Raw genomic sequence first — 19,676 nt, forward strand, 5'->3', positions numbered from 1 at the left:
ATTGAATTTTTTCATAAAAAGTTTCACTCAAACCTTGGTTGGTTTTTTTTTGTGATGGCTGATTTAAGAGAACAATGTGCAGCTGTGAAATTTGTTTCCTGCTAAGGAAAAATTCCGCATAAACTGTTGTGATGTTGAGCACAGCTTACAAGGACAGTGCTTTGGGATAAACAAGTGTATGAATGGTTTTCTTGTTTCAAAAAAAGGTGAAATGTCGATTGATGACAAACCTCATTCTGGATGTCTGTCAACTTCTTGAATGGACAAAAATGACTTGTAGTGCATTTGGAGTTCATTCCACTAGCTCAGACTATTAATCAAGCTTTCTATGTAAAGGTTCTGAAAAGACCGCATAACAGTGTGCAACAAATAAGGCTTGATTTGTGGCAGACGGAGGACTGGCTTTGCCACCAAGATAATGCACCTGCTCCCACAGCCATCTCAGTGTGCCACTTTTGGGCAAAAAAACAGCATGCCTCTCTTGTCCCATGCACCTTACTCACCTGACCTTGGCTCCATGTGACTTCTTTTTGTTTCCACGAATGAAGAGGGACATGGAAGGACAGCAATTTGACAATGTAGAAGAAGTGAAGAAAAAAATGAGGAAGGTGCTGTCAGCCATCCAAACAGATGAGTTTGAAAAATGTTTCCAAGAATGGAATCACAGATTTAACAAATATATTAAATGTAATGGGGATTATTTGAAGGTGATAAGGTTGTTTTGTAAAAAAAATTTAAATACATAGCTTTGGGGAAAAAATAAAATAAAAATTCCATTTCTTTTTTTGGGGGAGGGTACACCCTTGTACAAATGCCCGAGTAGTACATGAAAAGATATTCAACATTAGTAGGGAAATGCAGATCAAAGCTACTATGAGATACAACTTCATGCCCACTAACTAGTTAACACCCAAAGGACAGACTTGTCTTGATGAGGCTGTGTGGAAGCTGGAAATCTTTTACACAACTGGTGGGGCATGTAGGATGGTACAACCTCTGGAAAATGGTGGGGTAGATTCTCAGAAAGTTAAGCATAGAATTACCATATACCCAACAATTCCCTCCCTAAGTATATACAGCTTAAAATTGAAAACAGGTATTTAAACACTTGTATACGAATATCCCCACAGTACTATTCACAACAGCCAGAAGGTGAACTCAACTTAAATGTTTATCAACAAGTGAATAGCTAAAAAAAAGAAAGTTTTATCAAAAATTCAACCACCAAAAATCAAACTCTGAAGCGGATTGCCTCACCTTTCCCTTACAGAGCGTCTGGTAGGTTCAAATCCTTTGGATAGCTACCAGTACTTAACTCACTGTGCAACCAGGGCTTCTATAAAGTCCCTATGCTTCAGACATAACAAGGACTGATGTACTTCCTGCTGCAACGTAGATGAAATGTGCAAGCACTATGCTGAGTGCAAGAAGCCAGACACAGCAAGTCTCACACATGGTGTTGGCACTGATGAACTGCCTGGAGACAGAAAGCAGGTCAGGGGTATAGAGTTTCCTTTTGAGTGATAAAACCCTTTTAGAATGATATAAAGGTGATTGGTGCAAACAACAGTGGGCATGAACTAAGTATCATGAAATTGTATACTTTAAAATGGTTAACTTTATGAAAAAAGTTCTGGAGCCTGAGCTGTATTCTCCCCAGTCCTAAAGTCACTGGAGAGGTGATGATGGTGTCACTACACTGTGGGTGTACTCAATGCCACTCAACGGCACACTTGAAAAGATACTCATTAAAGCTATTACAGAGCGAAAAAATTTCCTAGAAAGTACACCAGAGAGACAGGCATGAATAAAGAAAGATGAGAAACAGGAATCATTCAGCAAGTTCAACGTCTGACTAAAAGGAAAATTTCATAAGAGAAAATAGAATAAATGGAGATGAGACCATTTTAAAACATGGTTAGGTGCTATTATGTTGGTTCGAACTTACAGTGACCACACACGACAGGGCAGAACTGCTCCCCAGCGTTTTCTAGGCTGTCGTCTCTACAGGAACAGATTTCCACGTCTTTCTCCCGCTGAACCACTGGGTGGGGGTTTGAACTATCAACCTTTCAGTTAGCCACAAGCACTTAACCGCTGTGCCACCAGGGCAAGGCTATTGTTAAAAAAAAGCCAGTGTTCAGTCTTCAGATAGAAATGGCTACTAACTACTAGCATAATAAACTAAAGAAAAGATCCCACTGCACAGTGTACCACTGAGATTCACAAGAGCGATACTGGGAAGATTCTAAAAGCTTCCAGACCAGGGGAAACCATAAGCATTGAGAATTGGAATGGCATCAAACTTTTTACCGAAAGCAATGGAATCCTTTCAGATTCTGAAAGTATTTTCAACTGAGAATTTCATATCCAGTCAAACTGAGGTCTGAATAAAGATAGACAAACTTCAAAAAAATGACACTTTAGGCATGGCTTCTTAGGAAGCTAAATGAAGGTGTGCCTCTGCAGGATGAGGGGCAAAAGCCAAGAAAGCAGAAGGCGTGTAGTCCACAGCAAAGTGGTCACAGGGTAAGGGGCAATGTGAGGGTCGCAGCGGGGGAGCAGGCCAGAGAGCCAGCCAGCAGATCAGTGCCGAGGACAGAGCAGAACAACTCACACCTGGGAGATTAGCAGGAGGGAGGGGGTGTGGGCAGCACAAACCAGGTTTTTGAAGGCTGCTCAGGAGGGGGCGCCCTGCAGCCACGCCTGCCTATCACTTTATTACCGCACAGAACAGCTGGGCAGTAGACAGCTTTCAGTGGCCATAAAGGGAAATGTTGCTTAAAAAGTTAGTTGGAATGTGAGCAGCAGTATATATGGAAAAAATGAGACAACTGTTCATTCTAGGAAAAACAAGATCTCTGAAAACATATGATTAGGCTCATTAATGAGCATTAGGTACCGTAGGTTGCTCAGAGTAAATGGAAATTTTGGTTGCTATTTAGCCAAAACCATGATGTGATGGGGGGGTGGGGGTGGAGCAGGGGAGGCCCATGGGGGTGCAATAGCGGCACTAAATCCTCATCTACTGTAATGAGAAATCAATATATAGAATGATGATTAATCTTAAAAGAAGCATAAGGTAATGATACTGTTTAAAAAGGCAAATGCCAAAATACACAGCGAGAAAGAGCTGAACCACGGAAAGGTTAAGGTTGGGCACTGGGCTGGGCATTTTCCTGTTAGAAGCCTTTCTGGAGTCTCTGAACCATGCCTTTGATATGATTTACTTCTGTTATTGATCACAACAGATCCCGACACACCAGTGGGTGACATCAAAGCTGGGAACTGACCCAGAGGACAGGGAAAGTGATGACGACTCTCAGTCATTGAAGCCCCACTCCCTCAGGTGTCCAGGGGGAGGGGGGGCAGCCTTGTTTGGACATGTGAAACCCTGCCTTCCCCAGGAGGTGCGCACCGGGAAGTGGGGCTTTGGTGGAACCAGGTCAGTGCAGGGTGTAGCTCCTGGGGCAATAACCTGGAGCTTCCCAGTGGCCTGCTTGCCCCTGCCCTTTGATCACCAGATGATCCAGGCTTCCTCCATATTCCTAGACCTTACACTAACTCCCCAGGAGAATTTTTAGAACTAGGCATTAACTGTCTTCTTCCAGACCCCGTTGAGCCCCTGGCAATATCCCTGGAGGTTGGCACAGAGACTCAATAAGGAGCTATTGGGGGCATTACTGTGGCGCTGCCTTCCTCTGTGCCAGCCACCACGGGCCACGTTCAATCTTGACAGCATTGACGAGGCTGAAGAGTAGCATTACCCTTACTTTACGGATGAGGAAACCGAAGCTTCGAGGAACTTAACCAAGGTCCCAAGAACCGGGATCCAAACCCAGGCGGCTGACATCAGCCTACAATGCGAAAACCAGCAGCTTTTTTGTAACTGTCTCTGGACCTATGAGACCCTCCAGTTCCGAGGCTGGAAGGTGGGGAGCTGTGTACCCCCCCTACCCTGGCGGCTACCCATGCAGCACCTACCTTCTTCAGAGAGGTTGTTCTCTTTGGTCTCCTTGTCCATCTGGCAACACCAGCCTTCCAGCCGTTCTGTCTCAGCCTGAAGCAGCTTCAAGAACCAGTAGCCATCTCGGCGGCAGGCCCCTGGCTGTGTTGGCTCTGCTGGGGTGCTGGAGGTCGTCTCGAGCCAGGGGTCGGGAGGGGGCAGCGAGGATGCCTCGAGGGCAGGGTCGCTGTTGTCTCCATAGGAGAGGTTGCGCTTGATCTGGGCAATCTTAGGGACCTGCCTGGGGCCAGCATCGATGCTGATGGAGTTGGGGTGCGGGGTGCAGTCCGGGAGGCTCCTCTCAGATGACTTGCAGCTGGAGTCGTTGGCGTCCTGGGTATCTGAGTCGGTGTCCCGTCGGGAGGACATGCTGTGGGAGGGGGCACTGCTTCTGTGGAAAGGGGTAGAACAGGGTTGGGGCGGGAAGGAGTGAGAGTCACCCCAACCCGGACACGCAAAGAGACAGAGAACGGATGCATTATCTGCTCACCATGCGCCTGAAGCGGGCCCCACAGCCCCGTCTCATTCTCTGTTCAGCCCTTGCCCCAACCCTCCCATGCCCACACCCGCGCGCACACGCACACACAGACATTGGTCATAAGGTTGGCTGTTTACTGCAGTGGGGCCAGGAAGACCACCAACACCAGGGTAGCTGGGGCCACATCTCAGCCCAGCCACGGCCCCCGTTGATGGAGCTCACGGAGCAAGTGCTCACCAGCTGGCCACCCGCCTGCCCCACCACCCGCACCTCAAACCCAGCTTGGTTAGAAGTCCAGCAAGGAGAAGTGGGTCAGGGAGAGCGGGAGAAGGCGCAGGAGGGGTGAGGGCAGCAGGAGGGCGAGGACGGGGAGAAGCAGCCACCACCTCTGTCCGACTTACCGCCAGTCGTCCTCTACCTGAACCCCGATGGACTGGAATTTGGTAGCGGGACTGGGCTCCTCTTTTGGCACTGGCTGAATGCAGTCAACCTTATTGAAGGACAACGACAGCAACGGCACGGGGACAGAGACAAAAATAAAAACAAACACCACACTTGCTGTTGAAATTCACATTAGTGGGACGACGCAAACAGACGCGTGGACAGACAGACAGACAGACAGACGTGAGGCATGCGGACACTGCACGTGGGCCCGAGACCGGACCAGGTTAAGCCGGGCACTGCTCATTCTCGCGGAGGCGGGCAGGTGGGCGGGCGGTGGGGTGGGGGAGATGACTGGCTTTCCCTACTCTGAGGAGGGTGCCATCACATCGAGCGCTTTGGGTCCGTTGTCCTCCGAGAGGTGGGAACCGCTCCTTCTAGTCCTCTCCTTTACGCGCGTCAGAGAAGAGAGAAAAGGACGACGACGAGAGAGAAAGAACACACATACACACACACATACAAAGCCACAGCCGTTATCCAGTGTAGTTGAAGCTGGGGGCTGTCTTGAGGCAAAGACCACCCCCTTCCCCTGTGGTTGAACGCCAGAGGCGCCGGAGGAAATGCATAAGGCTGGGCAGGCCGGCCTTGGACAGCAGCTCTAGATTTGAAAACCACCATCAGAACAATAGCTGGTCATGCCCGATGCTAAGGAATGCCATCCCTGGTCCCGAGCCTCAACTACACTTGGCTGAGAGGGCACCTTCAGACCCGGGTGAGCTGGGGGTGGGGGGTCGGGTGGGGCAGCAGGATGACCAGCTAGCTTTTTCTCTACCTTCATGGAAGTGGAAAGACACAGCAAGAGTGATGACCAAGCCTGCCTTTACACTGAGCCAAGTAGGTCTGGCCATGAAGTGTGCAGGCTTGCCTCCCCACAGCTGAACCAGAGAAATTCCCTCTTGGTCCAGGATCGAGGCACTGAGGAGCGGATGAATGCTGTCATCAGAAAGCGGGGACATTGACTGGGCTTCATGGACAGAAGTAGGAGCAGAGAGGATTCTGGGGCAGTGCAGCTGAGCTCCAGGGTCTTCCTTGCCTTCTCCGAGGAAGAGACTGCCTCCAAGGAGCTAGTGTGAGCATGGCTAGGGAGGGCCGGTGGGGATCCAGGGAAGGGAGGCCCAGATGGCCCTTATGCCCCCACTGTGGTTTTCTGTGCGGACAGAATCAGGAGTGCCTCTACTCTTTCAGGGTTAGATGGGACAATATGAGCATCTGGTCTGGAATTGGGGGTGGGGGTAGGGACTGGGAGAGCCACCTCAAACCAAGACCTTGGGTCAGGAACCAGGGTCAGAGATTGGGCCACTCTGTTCCTAAGAATCCCATCTGGAGACACTGTACAGGCCCTGGGCTGGATCCTTATGAAGTTCCTGCTGGATGGACCGGACGAGCCCAGAGCACAGTACCCACCAGGTCACATTTCTTTTTGTACTTCTGGGAGGGACTGGGCCTAGAGCTACCTCTTGGGGGTAGAAATCCAGGTGGTTGGCCCTCTGCTACTCTCCCTCCCCATGTTCCATTTAGTCCCCTCTGCACCCATGAGCCTTCCCTGGACTCAGTACACTGCTCTATCAATACACTGACCAAGCCCAACTGCTAGAGGTGGCAGGGAAATGGGGATCCTTGCCAGCCCCATGCCAAATGTACACTATCTTGTTCTCCTTGGTTGCCGCCCTGGGTGTGGGCTCTATCCCTGGTAAATGCTCACCCCATGGCAGCCACCCCTCGCTCACTACTGAGTTGCTCTACTTCAGTCTGCAGCATACAGCCGGGGCACTCCTGGGCTAGAGTAGGGAGAGGCCTCTCATTCCTAGTTTAGAGGAAATTTCCCTGCCCACCTGACAGAAGACCTGAGGCTCAAAAGATGTGCATGTGGGAGCGAAGCTGGCACACTGCCCACTGCCGGCCATGGCAGTGGGTGTGGTGAGCTGAGCGTGGCTTCCAGGAGGGTCTGCTAGCTTTGGCCACTTGGTCCTGGGGCACTATCTGCCCGGATCCTTCCCTGTGGAGGGAGGCATCGGTACCAGTGTCACACTTTAGTTTGGCCAGGGCCTGAGGCCTTGAGGCACCTACCTGTCCCCAAGGCCCTTGAGGGCTCTGGGCAAAGCTCCCCTTGAGCAACCCTCATGGCTCAAGGGCCCTGGGTCCTTAGCCCACCGGCGTCTATGATCCATGTGGCTCCCCGCCAAGTGGGGCTGTGGATTAGAGAACCATTAGGCCAGTCCCACTCTGCCGTGGGTCAACTGGCAGGACTAAGGGTGGACAGACAGACAGTGGACAGGCAAACAGGGGACAGGAAATGGCTGTCTGAGTGTAACTACATTCACTGGGACAATCTGGCGGGAGCAAGCGCCTGAGGCTGCAGGCTACCGCCCTCCATGTGACCACAGGAAGACATGGTGAGGGGTGGAATAAGTTTGGCCACTTGGGCTGACCTCTCCAAAACAGACCACCTTTTACCCAGGAGACCTAGTGGGCCCCGCCAGATGTAATTACACGCAGGCAGGTCCACGGGACAGAGCGAGGATGCAGTGCAAAAGGAGCCCCTACTTGTATTCCTATCGACGACAGTTTCCTTTTGGGGATGGCCTCAGCGTGGGACTCCGAGCTGGTCAGTGTCCCCTGGTCACTCTTCAGAGCAGCATGCTTTGGAGGCGGCTCAGGGGCCTCAGGGCCTGGGGCAACTCCACCCCGTGTGACACTGGGTGGTCGGGTGCTGCTGTCCAGGCTGTCCGATGAGTTGCTCAGGCCTGACTGGCTCGTCACCTCACTCTTGTGGTCCTGGCTGTCCAGGTAGGTGTCCTGAGCAGACTCCGTACTGCTCTGAACTGTGACCGAGATGAACGGCTTTGATGTGGTGCGTGGAGGAACTGGTGGTGGGGTCTTCTTATACGCCACTAAGCATGATGAACCTGCAGAGTGGTGAGAAGGAAGACAAGGGAAGGTGAGATTGGCTGTGCTCGCAGTCCCTTCTAGGTCTGAGATCCTACCTGACCTGGTCCGATTTCTAACCTTGACCATTCCCTCGGAGAGGAGTTTGGGCCCACGAGAACAAAGATCAGGCACAGCAGTGACCAAGACAGACAAAGATCCTGCCCAACCTCATCCAAGGCCAAATCTAGTGGACAACCTCCACCACACAGTCACACACAAAGATGGTACCCAGCCAGGACAGGACCTAACCTAAAGGCTCAAAGCAGCACTCCCTGAGGTCGTGGTGACACAGAGCAGAGGTCAAAAGCACAGTAAGGGATGAAGGCTAACCTTGCTTTCTTCAAGCTGAGAGACTCACTGCTTCCTCTTTCCCGGCCTCCCTGTTCTCTCTGCTTGGATGCCCTGTCTTTCTGCTCAAAGGCCAACATGTCCTTCAGGGCCCAGTTACCGACCCTTTCTTTGGCGACCCCTTCTCTGGCATGCTTGCCTTAAGAGCAGCCAGGACAGGCAGGGCCAACTCCTCCTCCTCCACCAAGCTTCAGGAACCACAACCTGCCACAAGTGGGCGCTGGGGTCCTCTGAATCCCATTCCCAGCCTGGCCTGGAACTGACCCACAGTAGGGGCACAGGCACTGAAGGCCCACTGCTTGCTTCTCAGATGCAGAGAACTTTTTGTTTGAAACACAGCGATTTTCAATCTAAAGTGGCTTATTGTGAAGGGCTGGATCAAGGCTTAATGTCTTTTCTTGCACCTTAACTCAAGTGCCCTTTCCTCAGGGAGGACTTGACTCACTCAAGCTTCTCATCTAGTCTAGCCCAGCCTAGGAGCTGGGGTCAGATACATAAGTTCAGGTCCTGCCTTCAAAGGGCTTCCAGTCAGAGAAGGTAGGGTGGTAAAGATGGCTCAATGGAAGCTCACAAAATGAAGCCCAGTACAGAGGTCATGGGACAGCAAAACCCACCCCACGTGCCACAATGAGTTATCACTCATGCACTACTCTTGGGAATGGGGCACCCACTCTTGAAACAGTAAAACTAAAGATGCAATTACTATCCGAGAAGACTTCAAAAAATTCATCGAAAAGATAGTGGGATCTTTTCAAACTTTGAGATGCCCCCTCATATAACCCAGTGATTTCAGTCATGGGAATTTATCCCAGAGAAATGATAACGTATCACAAAAATGCAGACATGTCGGCTTTGGACATCCTAGGGTTAAGGCCCAATGATGTGTTTCGTGCTTCTGTTTATCTCCCAGGTTGCAGTGCAGTGATTTCAGGTCTCACCTCCATGAACAACTACTGCCTTTGTCACGAGACCAGAACTGGTGGTGTCCAGTTACTGAATATTTTGATCAAAGAGACTATTGAAGAACCCCGATCAAAAGGGAGGAAAATACAGATCACAATGGCAAATTCTCAAGGGCTCCAGACTTTTTGGAGCCATGGAGGCTGGATAAATCCCTGAAGCTATTGCCCTGAGATCATCTTTAAACCTTGAACCAAAAATGACCCCTGAAGTCTTCTTTAAGAAAACTGACCACAGCACCTTGAAAGATTAGACTGGAAAGGTAGGGGACAGTGAGTTCATGTTCAACAGAAGGGAGACAGTTCAGAAGAGGAGTGTGACAATGATCACACAACTTGAAGAGAGGCCTTAGTATCACCGAATTGTACATGGACAAATGACAGAATGATCCACTGTGTCTATTTTCAAAATCAAAATGTCAATTTAAAAAATGATTAAGTGAATGTATGCACAGATAAGTCACAACGGCTGTGTCGTAGCTGAAACCTGGAGACCACCTACCTCACTGTCCTCCAGGTAGTGAACGGTTGACCCACCAACCCCCACCGTGGACTGTTACTCGGCAGTAAGAGGCAGGAACTATTGACAAATCCAACACCAAAGAAGAGTCTCAAGGGAACCATGCTGAATGAAAAACAGCAATCCCCAAAGTTAGAGACGGTAGGATTACATTTATATAAATCTTAAAAATGACCAATTAGGGTGGAGGGGGGTACAGGGAGGGAGGGGAAAAATGAGCTGATATCAAGGGCTCAAGTAGAAAGCAGGTGTTTTGAGAATGATGGCCACATATGTACAAATGTGCTGGACACAATTGATGTATGGATCATGAAAAGAGTTGCATGAGCCCCTAATAAAATGATTAAAAAATAAATAAAAACTAAAAAAAAAGGACCAATTACAGAGCTGGAGAAGAGATGAATGGTGGAGAGGTGAGGAAAATGGATGTGCTTATCACGGGCAATAAGGGGTCTTTGTGGCAATGAACTACTTTCTCTCTTGACTGCTGGCTACATGAGCTTCCCACATGTGATCAAGTTCCACAGAACACTGACAAAAACTCAAGGAGAACTAGTAAACCAGTGCATCAGAGTAGGATACAAAAGAATGTATGTCGATAGCCTGGTTGTGATAGATTTGCAAAATGCTTCAGTTGTGGCTTATTTCTTATAATTGCTTATCAATCTATATCTAAAAATGAAAAATGTAGACCAAAAAAAGTCCGTTTGCCCATCTATCAGTCGTCCACTAGGCTGGTCCCTAATTCCAGGAAAAGGCAGACCTCCTCAGCAACAGGAGCTTTGGTGAGACAGCCGGTTCAAAACCCATCAGAAGGCGGACAAAGATAGAGGCCGCCCTGGGGGCTGGGAGCCCTGTCTGCTTTCAGACTGCTCTGGGTGCTCCTGACTGAGCACCCACTTCCCACTCAAGCTGTTCCATGCCTCCCAAACCTGCTCAGGCCTCAAGGACACGATCTCAGACTCCCCAAACCAAGAAAAGTGTGTTTGAGCGGCAGGCAGCCATTTCTCTGGGTCAGGTGAACAAGCAAGGGGCGTGCAGTCAGAACCACCCTGTCACACCCACTGTGTGAAGATGGGCAGCCCTACTCGGGCATAGCAGCTCCTCAGTCACAGCTGGGTTTTGTGTTTTTGTCATTTAAGCTACAGTGACCCTGTGAGGTGGGGATATATTTTTCCCCTGTTTACAGATGTGGCACACAGGGCTCAGGGAGGTTAACTACCTTGGGAGATGTGTAGCTATGTCTACTCTACAGAGCCTATGGCCCTGCTGGGGACAGGGCTCCAAGAGTGGTGGTTTTGCTGATCACTGGGCTGCACAGCATCCTGGGGCAAGCTGCTGGAGGAGGGGTATAAATGGAAGGCAGACTGGTTTCCAGGCCTGGCTTCTCCTCAGATGAAAATTCCCCTTGTCTGATCAGCAAGAACACAGCCCTTCATACTAACAGAGCATGCATGTACTGTCGCACACTCTCCCCACCTGCCTCCACTCCTCTAGGTCCCCCTCCCCTATGGTACCTCCCATTGCCATTACTTGGGGATGGGGTGAGGGGTGTCCCAGGCCTGAAATCCCTTCTCTCCATTCGTGTCAATTCTTGAAGGTGGGGGTGGAGAGGGTGTCCATACCTGACAAACCTCACCTAGAAGGCTTACCAGCTGTCTGACTGCGGCTTCTTCCTTGTACAAAGGAAGGGGTTACACAGGCTGCATCCCAGAAGCTAAAGGTGCTAAAGCCAGGCCTGGAGCTGGCGTGGTTCCCAACTGGGCTGAGCGCTGTCATTCTGCTGCCTCCGGCCAGCTCAGGGCAGCTCCCCAAGGCAGCTCTCAGAAGCTAGTGGCTGTCCGTGTGTGCAGCAGTCAGGACTCCCTGAGGCCTCTCTGGAAATGTTTGGTCTAAACATCCGTAAGGAAGTGGGATTTCTGCCCAGCCTCGTAACAGAGACGCTTTTTATTAAAAATGTGTTATTTGTAAAGGAAGAAAACTCAGTAAGGGGCTGCAGTTGTTTGGGGGGTGGGGGTGAGAGACATGAATTAATCTCATCCTGGAAGAGGCTATGGATGACCCAGGCCGGGTCCTTGAACCCCCAGGTCTCCATGTCCCCCACCTGTGGGGTAGAACTGAGCTGGGGCCAGAGTACTGAGCCTTCAGTTTCTTGCTCCAGACAGTGGCTGAGGTGCAAGCCCTGGCAGAGGCAGCCAGTCATTAGCAGGAAGGTGAACCTGGGAGAGGCCAAGCCAGACGTGATAAGAGGAAATGTGAACTTATCTTGGATTCTCTATGTCTCTGGGGTCTAGGCCACAGCCAGATAAATGTGTAACTAGCAGAGAACATCCCGGGGCCTTAGGGTTCCCTGAGCAGCAGGCAATGAGCAAGATCCTCTGCCTCTGGCCTTCAGGGCATGGTGTACAGGACAGTGCTCACTATGGGACTGTCCACCCAGACAGGCCAAGACCTTGACCTCTCACCTCCCCCGACTGTATCCCTGACACTCTGGGGCCCCGCACAATGTGGCTGTTGTCTGCAAGGCTCTGATCAACCACTCACTTTCACACCCAGAGCACCACGTGAAGCCTCTCCACACACCATCTCACCAGCTTCCCTGTGGATGGCTGCACATGTGGGGCAGGCTGGAGGAACTCTGTCTGTCTTGGCACAGAGGGTCACAGTCCAGGCTCAGGGCAGTACCCCAGGCAGGCTGAACAAAGGAAGGAACCTCACTATTGTTCACCCTAAACATCTCAGCTGTCAAAATTCAAGACCGTCTGGTCAACATGATGGTCAACTCACCACCTCAGTATCCAAAGTTCTAGTCTACCTCCCACACTCTGAGCCCTGCATGCTGCTCCCACCCACCCGGCTCATCAGCCTCATCTCTCGCCCTCACAGCATGCTCTCCCTCCCCCACAGCTTCATTGCACCACATGCACCACACCCACAACACCACACTCTCAAACACCCGAGTGTCTGCACATGCACATGCTTCCCGGGGCCTATGAGCTACTCATCCCACCCACCGCTGTTCCTCCTGGCACAGGCAGCATCTGCCCCTGTCCCACCCACCGCTGTTCCTCCTGGCCCAGGCAGCATCTGCCCCTCTCCGCCTCCCTCTGAGGATCAGCTGGAGCATCAGGCTGTGACCATGTGCCCGGAAGAGAGCGTTCTCGTAAATGCCCAGCCCAGAGGGCACGCAGGCATCGCTTGCAGACTAAACTTTTGAGGGAAGCAAGCACCCAGAGATCCAAGCTGTTAGGCCCAACCAGCCCTGCACCCTCCAGAATAACTGTCCTGGGGTGAGGTCTGTGTGCAGCAATTAACAAGAGCAAACACAAGGATCTGCTCCTCCCCTCTGGGAAATATGCGGATTTGGTGATGGGCACCTCTCCAGTCTGACCAGCCCCATCAGTTGATTCTTATACAGAGTTTGAGAATAGGTAAGTATGAGAGTGAGAGGGGCAGAGGTGTCTGCTGGGCCACAGCCACCAGCGCTCCTGACCTGCCTGCCTCCCTGGGCCATATGCGTCCCTGTTCCACCTCTGGGCCATGCAGAAGCCAGGTGTCCAGGCCTCCTCCATGCAGCCCAGTGCAGCCCCAGACACCCAGCCAGCCTCTTGGCCCCACAGCTCACTAGTCCTTATTCCACCTGTGCTAGGACCTCCCCTGCCTCACCGTAATTTCCACCTCACCCCAAAGTTTCATCCACCAGACTGTGCTGACATGATCAGAATGAATCCGCTTCCTCATTTTTGTGTTTCAGTGTCAAAGGGATGGCCAAAGAGAGTGACAGGTGCTCAGTAAGGTGGTTGTGACTCTAGCTCCTGAGAGTGGACAGACCCAGCAGCTCCAGGAAGCTAGCCACCTGGCAGGTGCCTTGGAGGTTAGGCTGGACTTGGCCTGAGGCCTGGATGGCTCCACCCTGCAGGCTGCTGGGGGCCCATGCTTGGAAGGGAGGCTGAAGAAGAGGCCGGGCCTCTACAAAGGGGGCAGGGAGTGTGGGGGCCAAGGCAGCGGCAGGGTTCAGCTCAATGGCCCACAAAGGGCAGGGCTAAAACAAACAAATAGAAAATAAAATAAAAAGAGGGCAAGACTGACCTTGAACAGAACCAGGACCCCCCTAGTCCCCGGGGGTGGCTCTGCAGGGCTCATCAAGGGAAGGTATATATGCCAGTCCCTCTCCCACCCAATAAGTAACTTGTCAAACCATACAGTTGAACCAGGTAAAAACAAAACCCAAAGGTCCCACCCAGCCACCCACCCAGTCTTCCTATCTCTCTCCATTTCCTCTCCCAAAGCAGGGGAAGCTGGAAGCGAACCCCCAGCAGCAAGGTCAGGGGCAGGGGGAAGAGTACTCTCAGTCACCATCCTGTTGACAGCCAGTATCATACCCCACTCTACTCTAAGAGCCCAGAAGCTCCAGCAAGCGGGGCTGGCAGCACCTCTCAATAACTCCCCATCCCCACCCCACCAAGTCCCCCTGGGGATCCACCACTAGTCCCTACAACCAGGTACTTCCCAAAGGTCTCTTCCCTTAAACCACTGTCTTCGGCCCCGCCCCCAGGCCTCACATCCCTCTGTCCAATGGTGCCACAACCCACCCAGAGAAACTGGAGTAAGCCCTGCAATGGGGCACTCAGGACCTCCTCAGGTCCCAGAGTCCAAAGAAGCCAAGAGGTTCCAGCAGAGTCCCAGAGCTGAGGGAGGGGCCTGGCCTGCCCCCAGGCCCTCACACATTCCTGTGAGTAAGCACACTGGCCGAGCAGCTGGCCTCACTGAACACCGGAGGGCCAGGCCGAAGTCCAGCACTCATCTACATGACCTCTGATCCAGCTCCAGTGAGGTTGGCGGTGCTCTTGCCCCAATTTACAGATGAGGCTCCAAGAGGTGGAATGGCTCACCACAGCTCTCCTTCCCTTGAGGAAGGGCTGGGGCTGAGCCTGAACTGCCCAGTCTCTCCACCCAGCCTGAAGGCTGACCACAACCCTGGGCAGCCCTCTCTACACTCAATCCAGGGAGGCAGCAGCATTGAGCAAATCAACTGCTTCATCCACAGAAGAGGTGTGACACCAAGTGAGCTCTGGGTAAAAGCCAAGGAGATGACAGCCAGCCAGGACTTCATAACCATGGTTGCTGGATGAAGCAGAGAGGAGTCCCTACTTGGGTGACAGACTGGGGCCTTTCTGGAAGATGCAGAGGTAGAGTGGATCTAAAGGATGGACCAGAGTCACTGAGTGGCAAGGAACTGCAGGACATTCAAGTCAAAGGTCCCTGTGAGCAAGGGGCAGGGCAGCCAGCAGCACAGCAGGGCAGATGCTGTGGTTTTGCGGTGGACAAAAGATATGGCCTGAGGCAAGGAAGCCAGAGGGCCGCTTGGACAACAGAAGCTGAGTCACACTCCTCACAAAGTTCCTCCAAACCAGTCTGACGTCAGAGGACTCCACAGTGCACCAGGCCGACAAGCTGCTGGGATAATGTCTGGAATTAATTCTAGCCTTCTCTGCCTCGAGGCATTGTTTCGCCAGTGAGGGGGCCCCCAGCACTCAGTGATATACATACTCCTGAAGTCTGGGATTCCCACACCTCTTACAGACTCACTTCCCTCCCTCCATAACCTCCTGGACCAGGCTTCCACTGTCCTGCTCCCAATCCTGTGGCCCAGCCCACCCACCATCTCACTCCAAACAAAACACCAGCCAGAGGATTTTTTTAAAAAAATGCAAACCGGACGGCTTCCTCCCTTTTCTAACGTGACAGCCTTGGAAACCCACGGGGGTCGCTGAGTCAGCACTGACTCGATGGCAGTGACATACACGTTGCTATCAGACAGTTAGATAAACTGAGGCTTGGGGGAGCAGAATGACTGATGGCCAATCTCGAAGTACACTCACACAAAGCGTTCGGGCAATTCTAGTGAAGTTGGGTGGGGCGGCCGAGGGAAGGAGAGTGCCACCCATCCAAAGCAGTGGGCACTGAGAAATGTTCGGGGGAGAACATTTTACCAAGAAACAACCAAAAACCCCACATTTCTGCAAGGCGACAGAGAAAGCAAGCAAACAAAGCTTCCAGCAACGCTGCAGATTGAAAAGCCCCAATCCAGAGGGAGGCCTGGCCAAGCCCTGTCTTACACCCAGACACAGCTCTGGGAGGGGGGTGTTCTTAGGGAGGGCACACTGATGGGAGAGCAGGCCCTTTACCTTCAGAGTGGTGCTCTGGTTCTTGGACAGTCCATTCACCCTGTGCGGGGCCGGGGCCCTTTTTAGGGGCCTTAGTTTTCCTGGTGACAAACTAAACCCGTCAGCTTAGAATTCAAGTTCAAATGTCTGTGGGGACCGGCTTCTAATCTGTCATACAGCTGTCACATGGAGACCTGGACTCAACAATGCCAGAATTGCCAAATGTGTGAAAGACGCCAGAAATCTGGATTTTGAAAAATAATGTTAATTCAAAGTTTTAAACATTTGGTATGCGGCTGTGTCCCTAGTGTGTGAACACTGGAGTGGATGCCCTTAGACCTGGTTGCTCCTTCTGGAGCGGCGACCCCCCTCACTGCCGGCCTGTGTGTGCTCCCCTCTGGAAAGGCTCAGGGGAGCTGTGAAATGGAGGCCACCAGGAGGCACTTTGGAGGGCCAGGCCTAGTTGCAGGCGCTCAGCACCAAAGCACAGGTGGTGGGAGAGCCCCATCCGGAGCACAGATGCCAGCCACCACCCGCCCCCATGGGCCTGGAGCAGCTGCCTGAGAGGGACCAGTTCGGTTGCTAGAGCAACACCCTCTACTCCCTTCCTGAGGCAGCTGCTCCTTAGGAGAGCCTCTCCTTCATACCCAAGTCCTGGTTAAGGGTGTTTGGTCCTGAGGGGCTGGGGAGGGGACTAAGCAATGACCTGCAGCTAGTACTCATTGCAGGGCTGCTGATTAGGGGACTGCATGGCACCCTGCCCCCATGATTGCGTTGGCCCAGCTCACCAACTCCTCTCCAGGCCCACTGTCCAACTGTGGCTCGGAGAAACGAACAGCTCAGGGAACATGCTGGCAGTGAATGGAAGTGCTTATGATCTGAGCTCAGGTTTCCTGACCTCAGAATGCTTAGCATTTACCTCTGAACCCTAAGGCTGAGGGCTCAGTGTGGCCTGCCAGAGGTCTTAGCCAGACCAGTTCCCCACCAGTCAGGGTCTCAATGTCAAAGCAAGGTTGACAATTTCCCCAATGGCTCCTGGACCAGAACTCCAGCACCTGGCAGAGAAGGGTGCTCTGTCCTGCCATGACTGCTGCCCACAATCTTTCAAGTCCCCTCTTCTGGACATATGGCCAGGCACCTGACTCTCACCCAGAACCCTGCCATGTACTTCCTTCCTCAGTCACCCAGGGCTAATCCAACTTGGCCAAGCTGTGCTCCAGCCTGCAAAGTACGGCCCAGAAAGGTGAGGCCACTTGTCCCAGGCCACAGAGCTAGCTGTGGAGACTGGAAAGGGGAGGTGGAGGAGTCTCTGAATTGTAGTGATTCTCAAACTAGGTTTCAGGGAGACTTCTGCCTCACTGGGGGTGTGGGGGTGTGTGGACCGCACGACTGACGGACGGCTTTGTTCTTTTCACCAGAGAATACCCACAGGCTATTTTGAGACCCACTAGACAAATGCAGCCCCTCAAACTACAAGTGAGGAAACCAACCATCAGCGAAGCAAAGGGACCTGCTTCTCCTGAGGGTCAGATGGAGATGTAGCAGAGCCAGGCCCCTCACCTGTTCCTTTCCACCCCAGGCAGAGTGGAGAAGGCTGCCGTCAGAGTCCTCAGGGAGGCACCCACCTGGTACTGGGCCCTGAATAACTGCTGTTCCCCAGAAATCACCCCCCATCACCACACCCAGTAAGCAACCTGTCAGGCAACATTCACCACCCCCTGCCCATTCTGTGCCGGAATCTGCCACAAATGTCACCTTATTGTCCTGCGAGACAAGCAAGCTCTGCCAACAGCTCTGCTCAGAGGCCCAGCCCTGCCACCCCAGGGCATCTTATTACTGTCGCTCCCCGGAGCCTGAGCTTTAGAAGCCAGCTCCCAAGCTGCAGTCATTAAGCCATGATTTCCTCACTGCACACCTGAACTAGAACCACTAGTGGGAGTTGCTGAGGAGACCGCCCCAGCCACAGAGCCGTTATAGCTTCACCCAATGCAAAGACGGGACAGTAACAGCCTATCTGGCCTAGGTTGGGGAGAGGCAAGACTGGACCTTCTGAAATACTGGGTAGAGATGAGAAGACACTGGGGCAGGGAAACTAGAGTATTGGGAATGAAACAACCAGAAAACTTTAGAGGAGAAGGGGGGGCACTGTGAAAAGCCTAACTAATGTCACCGAGCAACTTGTGTAAAAACTGTCACGTGGGAGCCTCATGTGTGGTGTCAGCTTTCACTGAAAACACAATATGCTACTAAATAAACAAAGTGCACTGTCTTTCAGATACAAACTCTAGCACATGGACTGCTTTGCTGCCTTCCCAAAGCCTAATGTCTCAGGAAGGAGCCCTTGAGGGGCACACATGGTGAAGTGCTGGACTAAGAACCGAAAGGTTGGCAGTCTGAACCCAGCCAGTGGCACCTTGGAAGTAAGGCCTGGCAATCTGATTCCCAAAAGTCTCAGCCTTGGCAACTATGTAAGCAGATCTACTCTGCACACGTGGGGCTGCCAGGGGTCAAAATCGGCTTGACAGCAGGCACCATGAGCACCCCACCACCACAGGGGTTCTCCCAGGAGCCCAGTCTGGGAAGCACTTGTTAGAAAGAGCCTCCAAAAGCTGCTTTCATTCAAGAGGGCTGACGTCGAACTCTGCTGGTGAGTCACAGAAGCCTGGCTTCTTAAAGCTGTTTACCTGCCCCAGTGTGCAGTGTGCGCAGCCAGATGCTGCCTGGCCCTGTGCACCCCGGTTACTGGCCTCTTTGATCAAACAGAATGACCAAGCAGATCCTAGAATAGAAAGACGAGTAACAGGCTCATTCACTGTGCCCAGAGTGACAAGTGGTATATCGGGTGTCAGAATCAGGAGCCAAAAAGCCTGGGCAGCCCAGAGATGGAATGAAGGGAACAAGCCAGGTCTGCATGGGGAAAAGAGTGAGTTCAGTTCAAGTTGGCACACGCGCTTGCTGGCTTCAGAGCTCATCTTCCTGAGTTTGCGATTCCAGACAAAAGAATTCTATCACATATGGACACAATGCCTCAGCAACTCCCGAACCCAGCACACAGTCGAGTCAAACTCACAGTAACCGACTCTATGGGACAGAGCAGAGCTGCTCTTTAGGTTTTTGATGCTGTAAATCTATATAAGACCAGACAGCTTCACTGTTCTCCCCTGGAGAGGCTGGTGGGCTTGAACGGCTGACCTTGTGGTGAACAATCCAACCCCTAACCCACTGTACCAGAGATCTTCTCAGTGACTCCAAGTGACCACAAATAGGACAAGGCTGCATTAACCAAGGAAAGGACCAGGGAGGGGCACACCCCACTGAACTCTGGGTAAGGTCCTGGGCACTGCAGGCAATGCGCACTCGAGTTTCAAACTGGAGCTGGCGGAGGAGACGTCAGTGCACACGGACACAAGTCTCAAAGGCATCCCACTCTCACTCGTGCTTATTTACGGGGGTGAGGTTGGGTATTGTGTGGGGGGGAAGAGCTAGGCCCTGGGTGGGCACAAGGGACACAACAGGAGAAGTGTCTATCTCTAACAAATACCTGCTTTAATGCCTGGTCACAGCCACAGGGATAAAGACCGTCTCTGACTCACAAGAATGCCATGGCTGATTGATGACTACCACAGACTCGTCACATACGAGGTATGTGACACATGTGCTCCGTGAGTCAGGCCTAGTCTAACACGATGATGGGGCACTAGGAGAGACTGGGTTACACAATCTTTGTGGTGCTTGAAGACACTAGTCGTGCCTTTCTAAACCATCACATACATGTACATGTAGCCCCAGAAGGCCACACTACCACTGGCCGGCTACAGGCAGGTGGGGG

At 52.1% G+C, this 19,676-nt stretch overlaps 1 protein-coding gene across 6 annotated transcripts in view; it reads right to left on the reverse strand.

The window, feature by feature from the left end:
* The window catches only part of DLGAP4 (DLG associated protein 4), a 132,456-nt gene that overhangs the window by 19,686 nt on the left and 93,094 nt on the right, over positions 1-19,676 (reverse strand). For 4 of the 6 annotated variants that reach the window (XM_004697961.2, XM_004697964.4, XM_045295536.1 and 1 more), the window contains 3 exons: positions 7,470-7,831; positions 4,886-4,974; positions 3,985-4,397 (listed from right to left, as the gene is read on the reverse strand). In XM_004697961.2, coding sequence (XP_004698018.1) covers positions 3,985-4,397; positions 4,886-4,974; positions 7,470-7,831 — 864 coding nt within the window. Of the gene's footprint in view, positions 1-3,984; positions 4,398-4,885; positions 4,975-5,233; positions 5,314-7,469; positions 7,832-19,676 lie in introns of those variants that run through there. The other 2 variants (XM_004697962.3, XM_045295538.1) reach the window with 2 other exon arrangements.

This window comes from Echinops telfairi, unplaced genomic scaffold, assembly GCF_000313985.2.
Source record: "Echinops telfairi isolate 266 unplaced genomic scaffold, ASM31398v2 ScPeMD7_5592;HRSCAF=6446, whole genome shotgun sequence".
Lineage (NCBI taxonomy): Eukaryota > Metazoa > Chordata > Mammalia > Afrosoricida > Tenrecidae > Echinops > Echinops telfairi.